The sequence below is a fragment of the Gadus macrocephalus genome, chromosome 7, assembly GCF_031168955.1.
Source record: "Gadus macrocephalus chromosome 7, ASM3116895v1".
NCBI lineage: Eukaryota > Metazoa > Chordata > Actinopteri > Gadiformes > Gadidae > Gadus > Gadus macrocephalus.
Genome location: NC_082388.1, coordinates 13,608,277 through 13,628,317, shown reverse-complemented (window position 1 = coordinate 13,628,317; position 20,041 = coordinate 13,608,277). Strand labels below are relative to the sequence as shown.

General features: G+C 44.6%; 1 protein-coding gene across 3 annotated transcripts in view; it reads right to left on the bottom strand.

Annotated features, from left to right (window-relative positions):
• Positions 1 to 19,187, bottom strand: part of cpeb4b (cytoplasmic polyadenylation element binding protein 4b) — a 34,986-nt gene extending 15,799 nt beyond the window's left edge. For all 3 annotated transcript variants that reach the window (XR_009526451.1, XM_060055718.1, XM_060055720.1), the window contains exons 1-4: positions 18,761 to 19,187; positions 16,594 to 17,832; positions 8,643 to 8,733; positions 1,166 to 1,216 (exon numbers count right to left, since the gene is read on the bottom strand). Coding sequence is in view for 2 of the 3 variants with exons in the window: in XM_060055718.1 (XP_059911701.1) it covers positions 1,166 to 1,216; positions 8,643 to 8,733; positions 16,594 to 17,787 (1,336 nt within the window). In the remaining variant the exon portion in view is untranslated. The remainder of the gene's footprint in view (positions 1 to 1,165; positions 1,217 to 8,642; positions 8,734 to 16,593; positions 17,833 to 18,760) is intronic.
• Positions 19,188 to 20,041: the final 854 nt, after the last annotated feature.

The window sequence follows — 20,041 nt, the reverse complement described above, 5'->3', positions numbered from 1 at the left end:
CAAGACGGTGCAAAGAAGCAGATCTCTAGAGGGATGGAACGGGAAGGTGCCGCAGCAGGAGAGAAAGATAGCACGAGAGAGAGAGAGAAAACGAGAGGGAGAGGGAGAGAAAGGAGTGAGAGAGAACGAGAGAGGAAACCAGAATGAGCGAGAGATAGACCATGCACGCAATTAGAGAGCATGCACTAAAGATGGATAGGGAGGGTGATGGAAAGAGAAAGCAAGCGTATCAGTGAGGGAGGAAGAGCCGTGTGTGTGTGTGTGTGTGTGTGTGTGTGTGTGTGTGTGTGTGTGTGTGTGTGTGTGTGTGTGTGTGTGTGTGTGTGTGTGTGTGTGTGTGTGTGTGTGTGTGTGTGTGTGTGTGTGTGTGTGTGACCTCGGAATCCGGCCTATCTGCTTGCGCCATCTGTCTCAGGGCTAGATTACAGCTCCTGAACATGTGACACCGTCATGTGACAGGGGGGGTGGTCAGAAGCACCGACTTCCTGGCCAGCTGTAGTGATGTCAAATGTACCCCCACCACTCTCCTCCCTATTTCTGGGGTGCTTCATCTCGTCCCTCTGGCTCAGGACCAGAAGGCAACAAACTACCACTGTGAGTCATGGGAGCTAGAGGCTGTGTCACTGTGACGACCACGAGATGCATTAAGGAGAGAGTGACAGGCAACAGAGAGGGAGAAGGAACAGGCTCAGAGCCTGTGGCTACCGATGGGCCTTTATATTTATCTTGGTGTCCATCTACCTCGTTTCCTATAGGAGCATGAAGTAGAGGAGGGTACCATCTGAACAGAGCACATTGAAAGATGATGCAGCCTCTTACATAAAGATGGAAAAGTCTTAGAGGATAGAGGTTGCCATAAACAGATGAGGTTTCAATAGAAACCGAGTAAAGGTGGTTATACTAGAAACCGAGTAGAGTAGTTCCATAGAAACAGTAGAGGAGGTTCCACTAGAAACAGAGGAGGTTCCTTTACAAACAGTAGAGGAGGTTCCTTTACAAACAGTAGAGGAGGTTCCTTTACAAACATTAGAGGAGGTTCCAATACAAACAGAAGCGGTTCCCCTAGAAACAGAGTAGGGGAGGTTCCTATAGAAACAGTAGAGTAGGTTCCTATAGAAATAGTAGAGGAGGTTCTAGTAGAAACAGAGGAGGTTCCTAAACATACCATTGAGGGGTAGAGGGCTCTCGGCTCCTGGGTGGGGGAACCCCAAACGACCTACACAGGGAGACACAAAAAAATAACGTGAACAAAATGGCGCCTGAAGAATACACCTCAGTGAGTGTGCAGCCATTTCTGCAGATTCAGCAAACAAATGTTAGTATGATACATTTTGCTTTTATCATCAGCTGTTTGTTGTTTTATTGGCTAGCCCGAACACGCATACCTTCACATAATAACAGAGATCACGTTTGATTGTATAAAACAGATAAAACTGAGTCATTTAAATTAATTAATCTGACCATCACACTCTGTCTCATCACATTGGATGTTTGAATACGCCTTCCATGTGCCTGGCCCAACAACACTGGCAGACATTCCCCATACTCAAATTAAATATGCCCACACTCCCAACCACACATGAGCATAGCCCACCAAGCCTCCGTGCCCACCAAGGCCGGGCCGGAGGACTGCAGTGTGTTGAATAGAACAGCTATTGTTGTGCGGTTGTGAACACCCTTCCCCCCCACACTCTCCATCGGTACATTCCAACGCCGGGCTCAAACGGAATTCTACTAGCCCATCCTCTGACGGCCCACATATTGTGTCCATGCTGCCCTGTGGCCCGCTGGGTAGAGGGCGCATGACAACCAAAGGCGAATGGGAGTCTAGGTGTGTTCCAGTCCCGCCCGGGTCCTTGTGAAGGCCACTTAAGATACTCCGATGTGGAAAACAACCATACTGAACATTATGACCATGAAGTGAACCACTGCACACTGCAGTTTGAGCCTGAGAAACATTGAATATATCATTATTGCACATTTAGTTAATCAGGAATTCATGGCAGAATATATAAAGTGAAAATGTAATTACTACAAGTATGTATGCATGTAAATACAGGCTCTACTATGTAATAATGTGTGGAATGTAAAATAAGATACATTTTAGATTCCATTACCATGGCAATCAGAGGTGCGTCATGCGTGCATTTTTGCCAATTTATTTTCATACATTTTCGACGTTTATGTGCAATAACAAAACAACAGTACATCTGTGTCACGACAATGTATGCACATACTGTGGCCGAACGTACACAAACAGTTGTTTTTAGTGGTCACAAATGCTGTTTGTTTTGTGTGCATAGCATGTGGGCACACATTAGCATACCACATCACCCAGTGTCTGGTGCACTGTGTGGCCGCTCTGTGAACCTTAAAACGCCTGCTGCTAGCTGCACGCAAGGACTGTGCGTGCACACGTACACACACACAAGAGCAGCAGAACAGAGGGATCCTTTCTGTCAGTCACGACAATGCCTGAAGACATCTAAAGCCACTTCTACAGCAACACTCTCTGATCGCATGCGCTTCTCCCCAGTACGTCAGCATATGCACCCTGGCTTTCTATCTGCTGTTTATGGGCAGGCGTGTTAATTTGAGAGGGCAGCAGATGTTCTGGATACACACGTAGCGATGGAGAGCAGTATAAATTCATAGATACGGTGTGCTCGTGAGACACAGCCAGATAGATAGGCGAAAGGAGAATGAGACCGACACACATGTGCCAACGAAGAGAAAAGGAGGGCAGCGAGAGACGGAAAAGAACAAAAACAGCATAAAGGGGGGAAAAGCAATAGTAAGAACCAACGACAGTGAAGCAACATAAAGAAAGACGACGCCTTGCCAGGGCCTCCATAATCATGCATATTCTTGTCGTTTTCTTCTTTAACCTTGCCCATGAGAAAACTGAACTGAAAAGCACTAGTTACACATCAACCTACCCTCACATTGCATGGCCTTGTAAAAGCAACACTGCAATTATGAGGACAGATTATACAGTATGGGTTCTATAGGAGGGAGAGCGGAGCAGCACAGAGAGGCTGCGAGGTGTGAGGGCGTACCCCACCGTGGAGGACGGGCTGGGGGTTCAGCAGTGGAGGAGGAAAGGGCAACACACACACACACACACACACACACACACACACACACACACACACACACACACACACACACACACACACACACACACACACACACACACACACACACACACACACACACACACACACACACACACACTACTGGATTCAGAATGAGGCCATCTTTGAAGGCCGCCCCGGTCGCGTAAGGACCTTGTACAGAATGGCCGATTGGGATAAAAAAAAAAAAGCCTGGAGCCTATTCGGAATAACAGACTTAAATAATTATCTTTACAAAGATGGTGGTGTTGGTAACCCACTCATACGCCCACCTCCCCCACCAAGCTATTTCCATCAATGAGTTATCACCTTGCGAATCATGGAGAGAGGGGTTTGTGTGTGTACGTGAGTCTGAGTGTGTGTCTGTGGCAATCACAGACATTTCTAGTCCATTTTAGGCATTATCCATCTTGATAGATAATGCACAGTAGAAATGACCCTGATTCAACTTAATAAAAACATTAGTGCCACACTGTAGCAAGGAGTCCAGTTACATTACTCACTATATTTATCATGTTGCTTAGCAAATACGCCCAACCTTGAAACCAAAAGAAAATGGCATTAAGAAAGCATTAACAAGTTTAAGCAAGCCTGATTACTACTGAACTTGCATGCTGGCGAACTCTGACTTGTGTGGTGAGGTTTATGGTAAGCCTCTACTAGCGATGGAACGGGTCAACTGACAATGTTAACCCGTAATGCAATTACTGCGCAAATGTATTTATTTTCTGTATCAAAAAGCTCTACCTACTGATAAAAGCAGGCTGCTACGGTAATATTCACCTCCTATATAAGCACTACCAACCAATAACAGCAGGCTGCTAAGGTAATATACTCCTCCTATATCAGCTCTACGTTCCCTTAGCAGCCTGCTAAGGGAACGAGTTACAAAGTGTTTTTATCATCTGGCTGTCCATCCTCTACAAGAGTGCATTTCCTCACATGCTCTTGAATAGCACTAATGCTGCAGTGCAATTTAAATGAAACGTTGCACAATGTACAACCAACCTATTCAGTTTTATGATCATTTGAACTAACCCCGTACACTCAAAGCGGTGGGTCTTCATTGGACCTTCCAATGTTTTCAATGAGAGATCAATCACTAGCGCCGCCATACAACAGCGCTAAAACTTACAGCAATGCTCCAAACCGTGGCACGCATCACAGTCTCATTCATCACCACTCATTGTGTGGAACACAGATCACACCCCAAATCGACGCCGCGCTCCGTGGCTAGTCTGGTGTGTGACCCGCTTTACATTGAAGCTGTAACGGACAGACTCAGACCCAGAGTGGATCTGAAGGACACCAACTTCCTTCACCCAGCACTTATGTGAATTGCAGTTTTGCCATCTGAAGCGTTATTTAAATAAAAAATGTAACCAATTAAACCGTTTCAGAAACTAAATGTCTTAGCCGCTACTTCCCTATTTTAAAATGTAACAAGGTGGCACACTGCCACTATTACATTGGCAAGTAAACCTATCATATAAATAAATATCATTATATTTTTATAGTTCATTTTGTCATCAGCTTTACAAAAAAAAAAAAAAAAAAAAAAAAAAAAAAACGTACCAAACCGAAAACCGTGACCCCAAAACATTGATATAAACAGAACCGTGAATTCTGTGAACCGTTCCACCCCTAGCCTCTACAGATGTGGAGGGTCAACTCTCACACAAGAATCTCTGAGGTGTATTAGCATATACCTTCATATTGGAAGGTGACAGAATGGATTCTCTTTGCTTTGTAGTTTATCCCTAGGACAAATGAACATTTAGGACTTTTTTTCTTCAGGGAAAGAAGATAAATGGTACAGTAGGTGCAGTTCAAGATTAACTATAACGAAAAATATATTTTTGCTTCCTCAAGCAATTGTGTCTCAATTCTGGTACTTCCTTTGCAACTCTGAGCTAGCGTGGAATTGTAATTGCTTAAATTTAGAGCAGCAAGTTATAAATTGAGGTCATGAGTGTTAAGGCCATCGACTCAGTAAACATGACACTAATGTGTTCAGGGGCTTGTTTATATGGAGCTATGGAGATTTGATGAAGGAGTCGAACACACACGCCTAGTGGAGTCATAAAAGGTGAAACCTTTTCACATCCTGCACATCTACTCAAACACTCCACTCCCTGATGTAAACACTATAACAGGGCTGGTATTTATTTTGTTAAGTAGAGACAGAATAAATGGATCTAGCTCTATACTGAGCCCCTGCCTCTTATTGTCCACCAATGTACAGTTTGATCAAGAGACCAAGATAATGCTGCAGGGTAGATATATCTGTGTTTCCCCCACGTTCACACAGCAGCGGCGCGCCGCCGCTGCTGAATTTTCTCCGCCGCTGTGTGTGTGTGCGTGTTGTCGCTCTTTTTGGGATCACTCATAGCCTTTACAGGAGCTTATATCCAGTCAGGAATTTATAGCCTAGGTATTTTCGGGAACTTTGAAAAATGAATCCATACTGTTAGATCCGATGTTGTTCTTTATTGCCATATAAAATCCGTTTTCATCGCGTATTTTAGTTAGGGATTTATGCTAATCACCTGTAAGCATGTGGTCATTAGCATAAATGCAGGGAAAAAAACCTAAGGACTTCTTAAAAGATCAAGAATAGTTTCTATTATGTATAACTTATATTTATTTTATAATTTTCTCATCACTTTTTGACTCCCAAGACTAAGAAGAAGTGTTTTAAGCAATAACAAGCTTATCATCGCTCTCTTGTCCTCTTCTCCTGACTCTCACTGTCTCACAAAGGAGCTGAGCTCACCTGAGGTCTATTTGTAGTGCTAAGGCTCACACTGATTGGTATTCAATTAGCTTTATTTTTTATTTTTCATGTGTGTGAGTCTGTGTTCTTTTCAAATTTTAGTTAGGTTTATAATTTAAAAAGATGTGTTTGGCCCATTGTTGCAGGAGATTTCATTTTTGAACAAAGTGTCTTATGTAAAAAACAGTTATGCTTTGGGCATAGCAACCATGTTTAGTGTTTAAGCATTAGGCAAAAATCTGTAAATAAATTGTGCAAATTATATTTGCGTTGTGGCATTTTTTGTTTAAATATTACTATACAAAAATATAAAAATCTGTAAATGAAGACACAAAAGGCAAAGTTACAACACCAATAATCCCATCTACAGTAATACACAGGACTGTTTGAATAGGATTTAAGTGCATATTCTCCTCTCAAAGTGCACCAGATTCATGCATTCCAATGTAAAGGGTACAAAAAAAAAATTCGGCCGGGGGGGCTTGCCCCCGGACCCCCCTAGAGGGATCGGGGACCACACCACCGCTGCTGAAGAAAATCCTGCGGGAAACACTGTATATGTTAACACGAGCAAAGCTAATGCAGAGATTTATTCTATAGGAGTTAAGTGTTTATAGGTGTAGGCTGATGGATGTAGGGTAAGTGCATCTATAAGTAGGCTGATGGATGTAAAGAAACATAAGTGTATCTATATGTAGGCTGATGATGTAAGATAAGTGTATCTATATGTAGGCTGGTGGATGTAAGCTAAGTGTGTCTATATGTAGACTAAGGATGTAGGAAACACAAGTGTACAGTGATGTTGCTAGGTAGACGTGTATATTGGAATCCCAAAGGACGCCCTAAACTCACTTCCGACCCTACAGGGAGGCACCCTACATCCTCCCTCATAGTGGTACTTTGTGAACACCAAATCCGGGTTGAAATCATAGAACCAAAGAAACCTTGCTCTTAAAATATATAATCCACCTTTCACCATTTTCAAACTGCCCAACGTTCAGAGCCCTGCCAAACAGATTTAATTTCAACAATCAAGGCAAAAAAACTTGGCAAATGAACTCACATGGCCACAAGACATAGACACAAGAAATCCCAGAAATACCACCATGGTCCATAAACATGAGGTTACTTGAGAAGACGTTTTGCAGGTGTTTCTTTTTTTGTGATCATTTCCACAGATGTACACATTCAAGTCAGTTTAATCTTTCTTTTATACACTCCATGTGTGTTCGCCCACACCGAAGCTGGGGACACCGTTCTTCCTGCACTTTTCTGTTATAGAACCAGCAGGATACACTAATAAGCAGCAATTCTACGTTGAATCCATTGGAGAACATTGGAAACGTGACTCATCGTGTATAATTGGTGGATAATTAACACAGTTTGCTATGCATCGTGATTCCACGATATATCCCAGTTACACTACGAGAATAGACATACACTCAAAGAATAGAAATAGAGAGGAAGAATGAAAGAAAGCGGGAGAGGAGAAATTGAAATGGAGAAGCAAGAGGAATAGAGACAGCCTCGTACACCACTGTCTAGTCACTTAAAAAGCCTATCCTAATCAAGTCACAGCAAGGTTTGAGGAGCGATGGATTGAGGTTAAATAGCTTTTCTGCAAATGACCCACCCCCTTGGGCTGGAGAAAACCCAGCAGCAGGGTGTTCTGGTACCATCCCCTGCCCGCCCGCCCACCCCCCTGGCCATCTCCTAACCATCCCCTGCCCACCCCCCTGCCAATCTCCTGACCACCTCCTAACAATCTCCTGCCCACCCCCCTGTCCGTCTCCTGACCATCCCTGACCATCTTCCTGACTTTGGTGGCTCAGACCCTCTTCCTTATTGCAGCAAATTTATTTCCAGGTCTTCGATTGCGGCCCCCCGCCCCCCCCCCCATCTGGTTCCTGAGGCAATTCCATTTCTGAACTGCTGAGTAAGTGGATTGAAGTCAGCAGTGGTCAACAAGGTAGGACGGTCCATCACTTATTAACAATAAGGCCCCGGCTCGCTGCTCCACCTCACTAAGCCAGTCAAGACTAGAGGAGAGATGCATCAATATAACATCAATGTTGTCACATGAGCTCGGGTGTCATGTGGGCTTCTGAAGATTGAGATATTGTGATGGAGAGTGTTTCCTTTCCAGGCTCTTACAGGCTTTATTAATGTAATGTGATCCTGTTTTATATTCTTGTTAGGCAGTTCTAGCGTGTAACAAACAAAACATCCCCCATTTTGTCTTTGTGTTCATCTTATCTCCAGTGCTAATCTGATCATTGGCAGTGAATAGATAAAACTAAAAATCCAATATCACCTTGTCAATATGGAGCAGTTAGAGAATTCAACATGTTTTTCTGTGAATATCTTCGCATAGAAATTCCTTGTTCTACAACTGAGCAAGACGTTAGGATAAATGGTATAGGACGAGACTGAGTGGATCACTCGTTAGTGTCCCTGTGGGCACTCTGTGGTTCACAGGCACAGGGCTGTGTTCAATGGACTCAGAACATTTTAATACCAGCAGATTAGTGACGTTCAAAAGAAAATGCACCAGAAAAAAATTCGGAGATGGACATTCAAACTAGATGCAAGGTTGTTGTCGTTTGTATATTGAGAACATCATTTACATCATTTCCATTAGCTCACAGAGGTCCTCATGGCGTCAGAGTGACGGCTGTCCTAGGATGAGCCTGGTCGGCTCAAGCTGTAATGAAACCAAAGATGTTCACCTTTCAGGGTGTCCTGCTCGGCCCTCATGATGTCGATCAGGGAACTCTCCAGTGTGTTCATGTTGAAGCCATCGAATGACCGGGTACGCTCCTGAACACAAAGACAAGAGATGCTTGATTAGTACAATTGTTCCGTGATTGCACTCGTTTTTATCAGTGGCTTTATGGACTTTCAGCCATCAACCAGCTATTACTACCGATGACAAAGAAACCGGTCTAAAACACTTTGAAGAAAGGTCTCTTATAGATGTCAGACTAAAATATAATACATAATAAAATGCAGCATACTGCAATATACACAAGTATATATTTTGGTATGTGTATGCCAAGAAAAGAGTTGGAAATGTGAATGTGATGCAAACATACATGCATAGCGTACATAAATTATAAATTATTATATTATTAATTGGAACTGGTTATCGTTGATGGGTTGCAGATAGATTTACATTCAAATAATTATATGGACATCAATTCATCTGTTTCCCACAATCTGAAAAAGAAACAAAACAGGATATTGCCCACGGGTCGGGCAGGACTGACTTGATATTCTGTGAACGAATCACTGAATGATAATTGCCAGAAAGGTAAGTGGTGGTGGTGACATAAAAATTCAGTATCCTTTGAACTCCAACCAAATTGATTGTGAGATATCTAGCACAAGTGAACATCAGTAAACAGAATATGCAACAGGAAAAAACAAGAAGCTTCCTACTGGTAATGAACCATGGCCCAGATTGAAGCTTACTGGAAATGTAACTAGATAATCAGACTTCTGCGTTTGTTGCGTCACCGATTCCAATTGAGACCCATGAAAATAAGGGCTGTGTGTAGGGCTGCAACAACGAATCGATAAAATCTATAAAAATCGATTACTAAATGCGTTGGCAACGAATTTGGTCGTCGATTCGTTGCGTCGCGCGATTAATAAGTTACTCATAGGCGCAGCACTGTTTACAGCCAGCCGCCGACAGGTTGGTTCACGGTTCATGCACGCCCACAGCGAGCTTCAGTGTGAGCGACCACAGCTTGTATTTGTCATATCTAAAAACTGGACTGTAGGCCTACATAAAAGTGTTGTACCTTCACTGTCTTTGGGTTAAAAAAAACTCCTTCAATACAGTATCCGTCTAGTAGTCCAACCGAAAATTCTGTCAGCTGCTGCTGCTGCAGACGTTGTGCAGACGGGCTCGGAGTCGGCACCGCGTGCATCAACAGTCATTCAAAGCAGCGGTAGTAATCACACAACCGGACGGTGTAGAAAGTCCCGTCAGTTAAAAATAGTAATGCCGTTTTTAAATCCATGTTAAAATCGGCAGGATATAGAGCTAGTTAGCTTAAAAAAAACAACTAACCAATGGTCACAAACAGTGTCAAATGTGATGTGTTCAGGTCGGCTCAGTAATATGATTGATGCGTTCAAATGCAGCAGTAAAAAAAAATAATAATTGAGATTGTGGTGAAGACTTGTTTTCCCAGTAATATAAAATAGATAGTAAAGATATAATTAATTATGACCTGTTTAATGTCCAATCTTGAACTATCATCATCTTATCAGCAATTAAAGCAATATTACAAGTTCTATTTCAAGGAGTCTCGAAAATGGTATCAATAGGTTTGACCGGTTAACCATGGACATCCCTTATATACATATAAAAGTATATCATACATTGTATGTTTCTTTTTTGTGTTATCCCAGTTATGTTTTTTTAATCTTTTTATTATTTAATATTACTTTTAATAGTTCCGGGACGTTGGAGCAATAACCTGGTGTTTTTACATTTCAGTCGGCACTGTGAATTTGAAGTAATGTTCAGTTTTTGAATAAAGATGCGGCAATTCCAATTTCTTTTTTCTTTTTTTTTTTATCCGATTCATCGATTAATCGAAAAAATAATCGACAGATTAATCGATTATTAAAATAATCGTTAGTTGCAGCCCTAGCTGTGTGATACAAAACTTCAAAGTAGCCCATAATGTCTAAAGATATTGGATTCCAAGCGTGATTAGCAAATCAGCCATATGCTCTTTCCTTTAAATATGTGCTTTATCCCACACATATTTTCAGATCAACATAAACAGCCCGCTTTGAGTTTCTGCCACACTGGTTTTAGTAGCAGGCCTGCTAGCGTTCTTAAACCTAGCCAAAATGGACCACCGCTTTCCTCCTCCACAAGAAAACAGCAGTTCAACCAGGCCACGTTTTCACGAGCACGCCCAAGCACACACACTCTCCGAAAACAAACATCCACCCGGGGATATAGGCCAGACCAAGTACACCATTTTCTCACAGCTGCCTCTGCAACCTATGTGGACACAGGCCATGGCCTTGGGTCACATGACCCTCACACAGACAACACACAGCCCAAATAGCTAGGTGGGACCAGGAGTTAAGACGCCTCAAATGATCACATTAACTACAGTGGGCATTTGTGTTTTATAATAATTTTCGACCTATTTAAATTATGCTTTTATTTATAAATATGGTTCCGTCAAGGTACAGTGACTGCATTAAACAAAAGTAGTTCTGTGTTAGTTTTTTGTATCATGGTTCACTTAAGACATACGATACTGGGAACACTCATTTATTTTTATCATAAATTAGGTGCATCCACGCGCACGCACGCACGCACGCACGCACGCACGCACGCACGCACGCACGCACGCACGCACGCACAGGACTGAACAGTCGCAAACAAGAGATTAAATCCTCAGATCTGCTTGTCTTCCTCCCTTTACAAAACGGGTTGGTTTACCAGCAAACACAGAACCCCAACAGACGAAACATCCCCAATCACCATCAGACACATGCCCCAGCTACAGCGAACAGGGGCCATGTGACAGCCCAAACGCCGCTCTGTGTACTGGTTACACGCAGGGACATGGGGGTATAGAGTAGACACACGCAGAGGGGCCAATCAGCCGAGGATTACACGCTTCATAGGGGTCACAGCCATGGTTAGAAGAGACGCTCACATTATTTGTATTAAACCCACGGTATAGCTCAAAAGAAAGGCGACTCATTTCACTACATGAACTGCCATGGATGAACCTGCACATTGGTCCCACTATGGTCACAGTGTGAATTCAAATATATTCTATTCCTTTCATGACAGGAGCGTTCAACATTATCAAAATCAACAATGTCTAAAAACAAAGAGGATTCATATTACATCATGCGGCCAAAATTACTTTCATGTCAAAGTCTTTATACACACACACACACACACACACACACACACACACACACACACACACACACACACACACACACACACACACACACACACACACACACACACACACACACACACACACACACACACACACACACACACACACACACACAGAGAGAGAGAGAGAGATATATATATGAAGGGGAGAGTAAGGAGGGATAAGGAATAAAGAACAGTTGATGAGATCTTGATCGTCTTATCCTTTACCACGACATCAATTAGGTAAATTAAACTGAAACAAAATGAAGGTGGTGGGAGCACCGGGAGCTTTAAAGAACGTGTCTTTAAATGGCCCCTGCAGCTCAACAAGGCTTCGGCCAAGTGCCGAACATATTGTCCGCTCTGTGGCCCTTTGTTGCTGCGTTAGGTGAGCATGCAGTGGCTGTCTTTGGGTACAAGGGAGCACAGGTCTGTGTGTAGAGACGGTTTGTAGAGCTAAGGTAGTGATCAGCCAGTGGTAGGAGGTGGAGAGACGCATGCAAAAGGGCTGTGAGACAGGTTCCACAGAGGCAGGCGTTTCAGCGTCATGCCCACTGTGTAGGGACAGACTGCATTATCACACAACAAGCTGGGCCAAAGAGATTGGGACACTCCCGTGCCTTCTCCTCACCCTGCAGCTACGTCACATTTGTGCATCGTGTCTATTCTGAGAGCACTTACACACCAGGGGTGTGTGCGCGTGTGTGCGTTCATTCGTTGCTTTCGCAAGTTTCACGTCAGTTATACACTGTCCAAATTTTGCCAAGTCTTTAATATTTACCAAATATGACCTTGGTTTATCACTTAGATAGTCGTGTTTATTTACTCTTTAATAAATTTTCTTAGATTTAACATACCAATTAAATTAGAAGGAACAAAGCTTTTTAAAAAGGCCATAAAATCAAGTCTAACAACAGAGATCTGTCAGTTGGCACTAATGCAGGGAGTGCGATGTTTCAACAACACGCCTAGCTAAAAATACAAGAAAGAAGCCATTCTTGTGTTACTCTCACCATGGACAACTATTACAGCAAGTTCAATGAGACTAGACTGCCTTCACCAGCTAGCCAAGAATTCAAATTCCTCAGCCATACTAGCTTTGCTGACCGTAGGCCATGGTTGTAAGAGGTGAGGCCTAGTAGGAACCTAAGGGTTTCCTTTAGGACATGAAAGAAGAAGTAATGAAGCTGATAGATTGATTGATCGATGATGCATTAATGATTGTGTGTAATGCAATTTGGATAAAATGTCTACCATAGAGCATCATATGGTCAATAAATAATTAGTGATAAATAGTGAGTGACACTGTGCAAGGCAATGGACAGAGAAAATAGCTGAGAATGTGTGGGCACCTTTGCTATTTTGTTTTAACGTCTAGAAACAGCCTGGTCATGGTTAAACCATGCACACCCCACTCTTCCACATTATAACAAATGTGTTACTTGGTGGCCCCTGAACTCTTGAGTCAATGAGTGAGTGAGTGAGTGCCAATCAAGTCTCAAACTCTTGGAAGACTAGATTTTGGCATGTATAGCATTCATCAAAAGACCGGGCAAGACCCCCATGTTGTGTGACTGCAAGCAGGAAAAACAACTGGAATTCTTTAATGAAGGCTACTAATCCCCATCTGTTGCGTCTCTGCTAGAATGGAAACTATTTCCAGCGGGCTAATAAGCAGGCCGCGTGGCACCAGCTCTTCGGCCGGCCTTTGCCCTCAATTACAGAAACTATTTCCATTAGCAAAGTAAAGACTTCCCTTTGAAGCCCACAGGTTGAGCAGACTGCAACAACACTCACCTATAAAGGCCATTCATTTATATTTTATGCTGAAAGGCCTTCATAGTGACATGTAAACCAAGAGTATGTGTTTGCGGGTCTGAAATACAGGGACTGAAATAATGCCGTTGAGACAGAACCTATCATATATTTATAAAAGGCAACATATCAGCTAACATTTCAGAATCTGTTTATTTCCAACAGATTCATCCACTAGTGTGTGAACCAAGGTAAATACCAAGTCCAATGCCCATCATTTTATAGCTGCTCAAATTACTTGGTGGAAGGGACACATCTCATCAAACTGCCACTTCAGCGGGTGGATGAAGATTACCTGGAGAACCTGTTGTATGCATTCTATCATCCCCAAAATGAGGACCTGTAAATTCTCTGGATACTGTGCACAGGTACATGTAGCTAGCTATAAGGCCCTGAGGTTTAGCCACATCCAACAAAACAGGTCACAAAATTTTTTTGTGTACTTCTGAAGCCCCCAATCCTTGCATTATTTTCCATATCCAGGCATAGATTTCCCTGCATAGTCCTACTTTACTTTCTTTTATTTAGCTTTATACACAGTGACATGGCACGGCCGTTTGGCCTCCCCTCTCCCTCTGCAGTATCTAGAGGGCACAGGGAAAAGGCTTTTGGGGCTGATGTGATTGTAGACCAGGCCAGGAAGGCAGCCTGCTACAGTAACCAGGCATTAGCTTACATCTGCAGCCAGTGCATAATGGCAGAGACACTCGACTCCCATGCGCAAAATGGACGCCACACACACACACACACACACACACACACACACACACACACACACACACACACACACACACACACACACACACACACACACACACACACACACACACACACACACACACACACACACACACACACACACACACACACACACAGCTAATTTAGCATGATGCAAAAGCCTTAAGAGAGTGCATCTTCATAGATAAGAATGACCTTGTTTAGTTCAACAACACGCTAAGGCATGATAGAAATATCTTGTGAGATGTAGTCTTTGGTGTTGGAATGCAATTTTGGCCTCTTAAAAATGTAGAACCACTATACTAATATATTGACAAATATATAATGTAAGCATGGTAAACGATTAATGATGAAACATTAATAATGTTTTCAATCAAACTAGGGCTAACCAGGAGTAATGTATAATTCAATGCTAGGATCTATCAAAAATAAATTCACCAAGCGGACTTGGCATAAGCTTCTAAACCATATTGTATATGGACATTTAAAGTCCCTACGAAAGGTTTGAGCCGACAGCTCTTTTCCTGGAATAAGGTTTACAATCCCTGTAGTTGCAATGCGATACAAACATTGATACACATTTAAGTTATAGAAATGGTTGTCCCTGTGGTCCCTTGTATCTTTGACAAGCATTTTTAATCATCATCATTACATACAATGTTCTCAATCATTCTGATCCATGTTTATATTTGCTAGTGTCATAAGACGCACTGAATTTAGACGTTTAACTTGCCAAATCAATAAGTTAGTGGGGTTTGTTTTGAGATGTATAACTCGAGAATCGAATTAAGATTATCGGCTTCTTCTAAAAGCCAATTAGTGGCGTTCTTGACACCGTCACTAGCATATTGACAGTCAGGTGAGACTTTCTAGATGGTGTTAGACACACAGAGATAGCCATCTGATAAGACAATGGAAAACTGCATTTGAATAGAAGTAGATGTATGCTGATTGACTTAACCCAACAAGGTATATACAGTGAGTCATCAGAAATAGCCTGGATAAAATACATGCTGTTAGGAGGAGCCGTCAAACTTGCGTGGTCAGCCAGGCTGCCTCATGTCTAACGCAACCCCCACATCACATCACACGCCGGGGCACCTCCCCGCCCCGGCTCTGCCGCATACCCCGCCGCCTTACTACAGCTTGGATGATCCACCCTGAGGGTAATCAATAAAACTAATTCATCTTCATCCTTAGACCTTTCACTATCAATCCTGTGGGCCATATATTGAGGGTGATGATAGCCCTTAATGTCCACCGGCCTGCCTTATTGGACATGGACCTTGGCATCAAGAGAAGACGATAAATAAAACAAGGCAGGTTTTTAAGCAGAGCCTCGTAGGCAATAGAGGCCAGGTCCCTTTGTGATTAATAACATGGTAATCATTAGGCTTCATTCCACAGAATCGAGGGGACTGATGCCATGAGATCTGGGACCAGGTAGAGAGTAGATGTTATGAATTAAGCCCTATTTGGATCTATCCATGTAACTTTTTTTTAAATGTCCTCGCCTTTGCACAGGCGAGGACATTTAAGGATAATCCCTTCCTCCTCGAGTGCCTTCATCTCTCCCCACATCATCTCCCTCATCATTGTCCCAGTTTCCCCGTCATTCTCACCTCAGCCTCGTCTCTCTTGCACCTTTCCCACTTTCTGACCACACCCCCACCCCCCACGTTCTCCAACCCCACCCACCATTGTCTACGTGCCACACCTTGCTGCAGTGCCACATTAGTCATCATCAGGGACCCGCCGCCCAGGGAGCAGCGCCCAGAGACGGATGCCAGGGCTAACGTGCTGATAAATGCAGTATGGAAATCCATGGAAATCCTCCTCCCCCGCCCTTATTCCTAGACACATCACCCCCCCCCCCCCCCCCCCTCCCCCAAGACACTCCCACCCTCCCCCACGCTGAATTAGCAACCACTATAACTGGCATTACACTTTTGGGTTTTGTCGTTTAGAAGATGATTATCGGATATATCGTTGTCTGCTTGTGCAGATAAGAAGAAAGAAGAGGGGAAATGGAAGCGGTGCATGCATTCAGAAAGGATACACGTAATATATAGGAGGAACAATACACTCGCCAAAAATCTATATTGATCAATGAGATAATCAACTGAAAGAATATCTTGCATGACGATAAAAATAAACCATCAACACACTATCAAATGACCTCTGACCTGGAAGGGGAAGATGTTGTCAGTGCGGCCCACGCCGTCGTCCATCCAGGACTTGGGGTTGAATCCGGCCGGGCTGTTCCGCTGGTACTTCTGGGACGCCACGTGGTTGTTGGGGAAGGTCTTCTTCAGCGGAGAGATGGAGTTGATTGGGGTCATCCCTCCGTTCAGGCCCCGGCGGTACTCTCTTCCCTGGGATCCTCCCCAGCCACTCCCCCCGCTGCCGTAGCCTCCGCCCGGGCTCCAAGAGGTGGAGGAGCCGGGGGAGGGGGAGGGGCTCTGGTAGCTGGCCGGGCCCCAGGGGGAGGGGGGCTTATTGAGGCTGTTTGAGAGATGGGGCAACTGGCCGAAGGCCGCATTCCTGTGTGGGAAGGGGGGCGGAGGGTGGGGCGAAGCCGGGGAGCGCCTGTGCTGCTGGTGCTGGTTGTGGGGGTGTTGGAAGTGGGGGTGTGGTGGTGGGGGCGGGTGGTGCTGGGACAAGGCGGCGGCCGCCGGCCCAATCTGCGGGGAGAAGTTTCCACCGAAGCCGGGGCTGACGTGGTGCGAGAAGTTCTGGAACAGCAGCGGGCCGTTGCTGGCCGAGGCCGGGTTGAAGAAGCTGACGTCCTCGTTGATGATGGTGGAGGGCGCCGGCGGGATGGCGGCTGACCAGTTGTTGAAACCGGTGAGAGACGAAGAGCCGGTACTGGACTGGATGGGGCCCGTTCCGCAGAGCCCCGACGTCTCCTGGTAATCAAAGCCCGACAGGACCGGAGACTCGAGGCGTAGTTGTTTCTCTTTCCCGTTGGTTCCCTCTGGCGTGCCGTTGTCTGCTTTACCGTCCTCCGAGCGGGCCTTCTCCAGTTCTGAAATTATCCCTCCGCCACTTCCACTGTCCTGGTGATTCCCGGGGGACAACTGCTGCTGCTTCTCCTGCGTTTCTTGCATTTCCTGTTGCTGCTGTGCTTTGGGCTTTTCCGAGCCCCCGAGGATTTCGTCTTGCATGCTGTTGTGGGTGGCAGAGGCAGGGAAGAGCCAGGGAGACCCCCCTGTGGTGCCATTCCCCGCGGCTGTGGTGCTGTTTATGAAGGCAGCAGGGCTCTGCGACACATTCTGGTGGTGGTGTGGGGGCTGCAGATGCGGGTGGAGTCGGACCGGGAATGCAGACTTGTTGCCAGTGTTGTTTTGAACTAGGACTCCAAACCCGTAATCCCCCATTTGTTTTCCTCCCCCACACAAATGCTAACCCGTGATCGTTAGGTCCTATTGAGAGGGGGGGAACACATAGGATGGCATTCATTGAGTTAGCAGGCCCTCTAATGCTTTACTTTGAAAGATTTAGCTGACAACATATGAATTAGACAGGAACATCTTTTTGTGACACGTGACGTGTGTGTGTTCATGTGGTTTTGTGTGTGTGTTCGTTCATGTGTCTGCATGTCTATCTATGCGTGTCTATCTATCTTTGCATGTCTATCTATGCGTGTCTATGCGTCTGTCTGTGCGTGTGCGTGTGTGTGTGTGGACTCAAAATAGGAACCGGCTTGTCTTACACAACGAATTTCTATATAGACCCTTTATATAGACACTTGAAGTTAAGAATAAGCGACTGTTTTAACGGCGCGCAGAATGAAATACAAACGACTTCGTCTTTGGCTAATTGTTACCCCGTGACGTTGCCAATATACGAGCCTTGCTGAGCTGCTGGTAGCCACAAACCGGGCTAATTAGCCACAAACCGGGCTAATTAGCATCGCGAGTGGAGGCGACAAATCAAGCGTCGAGACAGCTTTCTACCCATCACGCTTGACAGGTGGTTTATGGTTCATGATATTGCCATATTAATCACACATCATATAACAAATATCTGAACACCGTCATATGCCGATGCCGTTCGAGATGAGAAAATGACAAACGGAGAGAAAACCCTCGACCTTGTTTGACAGCTGTCACAAGTCCGTGGATAATCCTCCTCGACGTGTCGTATCTCGTCCTCACGATGCATCGCTGATGTTAAAACACCTCATATGGGTGAGGTATACACTGTTTGAGTTTTACATCGAAGACAGACCGGTTGGTATAGATTGGAGGCGTTAGCCTGACCGCTAACATGAACAGTGTAGCTAACGCTAGCCGAGTAGCAGCTAGCACGGAGGTTAGCTAGCTGGAAGAAAAAAAAAAATCTTCTCACCTTTTGGCTTCGATCCTGGCGACGGTCTCCTCGAGTTCCTGGTCTTCTGCCTCGACTAGATGAGATGTCCTCAACCAAACTACCCGGCAGAGAAGGCTTGAGGAGGGCTATGCGAGAGCTGACTCGTACGGTGCAGTCGGTCAGCTTTTCTTCTCTCTTCCCCTGACGTGTCCTGCCTTGCTCAATGACACAGCTCTCTCTCTCTCTGCCTGATCCGGTTCCTAGCGCCTCGTTTATCCGCTACGTGGCGATGTATGACATTTATTCAGCAAGCGTTATGACAAAAAGCCTACAAGGTCTGTTTCATTGTTTATACGATGTCGGTTTATCTGTTGGATGTCTTCAGTCGAGCCGGCAGAGTCCTGTGCTTCTTGGCTGCCCCTCTCTTGGAACCCACCGCGGCCGAGTGACAGGCAGAAAGCAGCCGCGGCGCACTTCCGGTAGGAGCGCCGCCCCCTGCGGAGAGCCCGCCCTCGACCTGCCACACCTCAGCTGTCCGGGGGTTTTCATTGGTGGAAAGCTTACAGGGGCCGCCCATTTTATCCATATATGGTACTATGCCGATTATAGTAACGCCTCTTGAGGTAAAAATAAATAAACGAATAATACTACACTATGTACGCCTACTGAGGTCGAACCTTTAAAGATCCAGCTGGTATCAGATCGTGAGAAAATGTAAATGCCCAACCCCCCCCCCCCACACACACACACACACACACACAGAAACACACACCATTATAAAGAGCGTGCCTCAGTACATTCGTGGAGCATTTGTCATGATGATCCTCTCTACTGGGATGTTAAGATGTAACCGGGATAACATAGAAAAACACTTAGTTATAAAGTATGATTATTGCAAAGGATCTGATCAGCTGCATTAAATCTAAATATATAGATTATAACTCAAGGCCTCTGACTAATATTCTCAACAACCCATCATCACCATAATAACACTAATATTATATTCTGTCCTTGTATCCAAACAACAGCTATGTAGAGGTTATTGTTACAACCATCCAGAATTGCTAGCATTTGCCTAGAAACCAACCTTAATATTCACACATACCATTTGCTTGTGGACATTGACATGTTCTTTGCAGTCTTATCCTCTGCCTGTGTTGTGTGTCCTCTATGTCCTTCCTGTCAGGCCACCAGGCCTTGATTAGTGCTAGGTCATCAAGACAGCCGCCGTGCCATTGTCAGAGCTGCACCGATCGGCAACGTTGCACACAACACATCAACGACTCTCTAATAAATGTGTCCGTTTTAATCCAGCTGGAG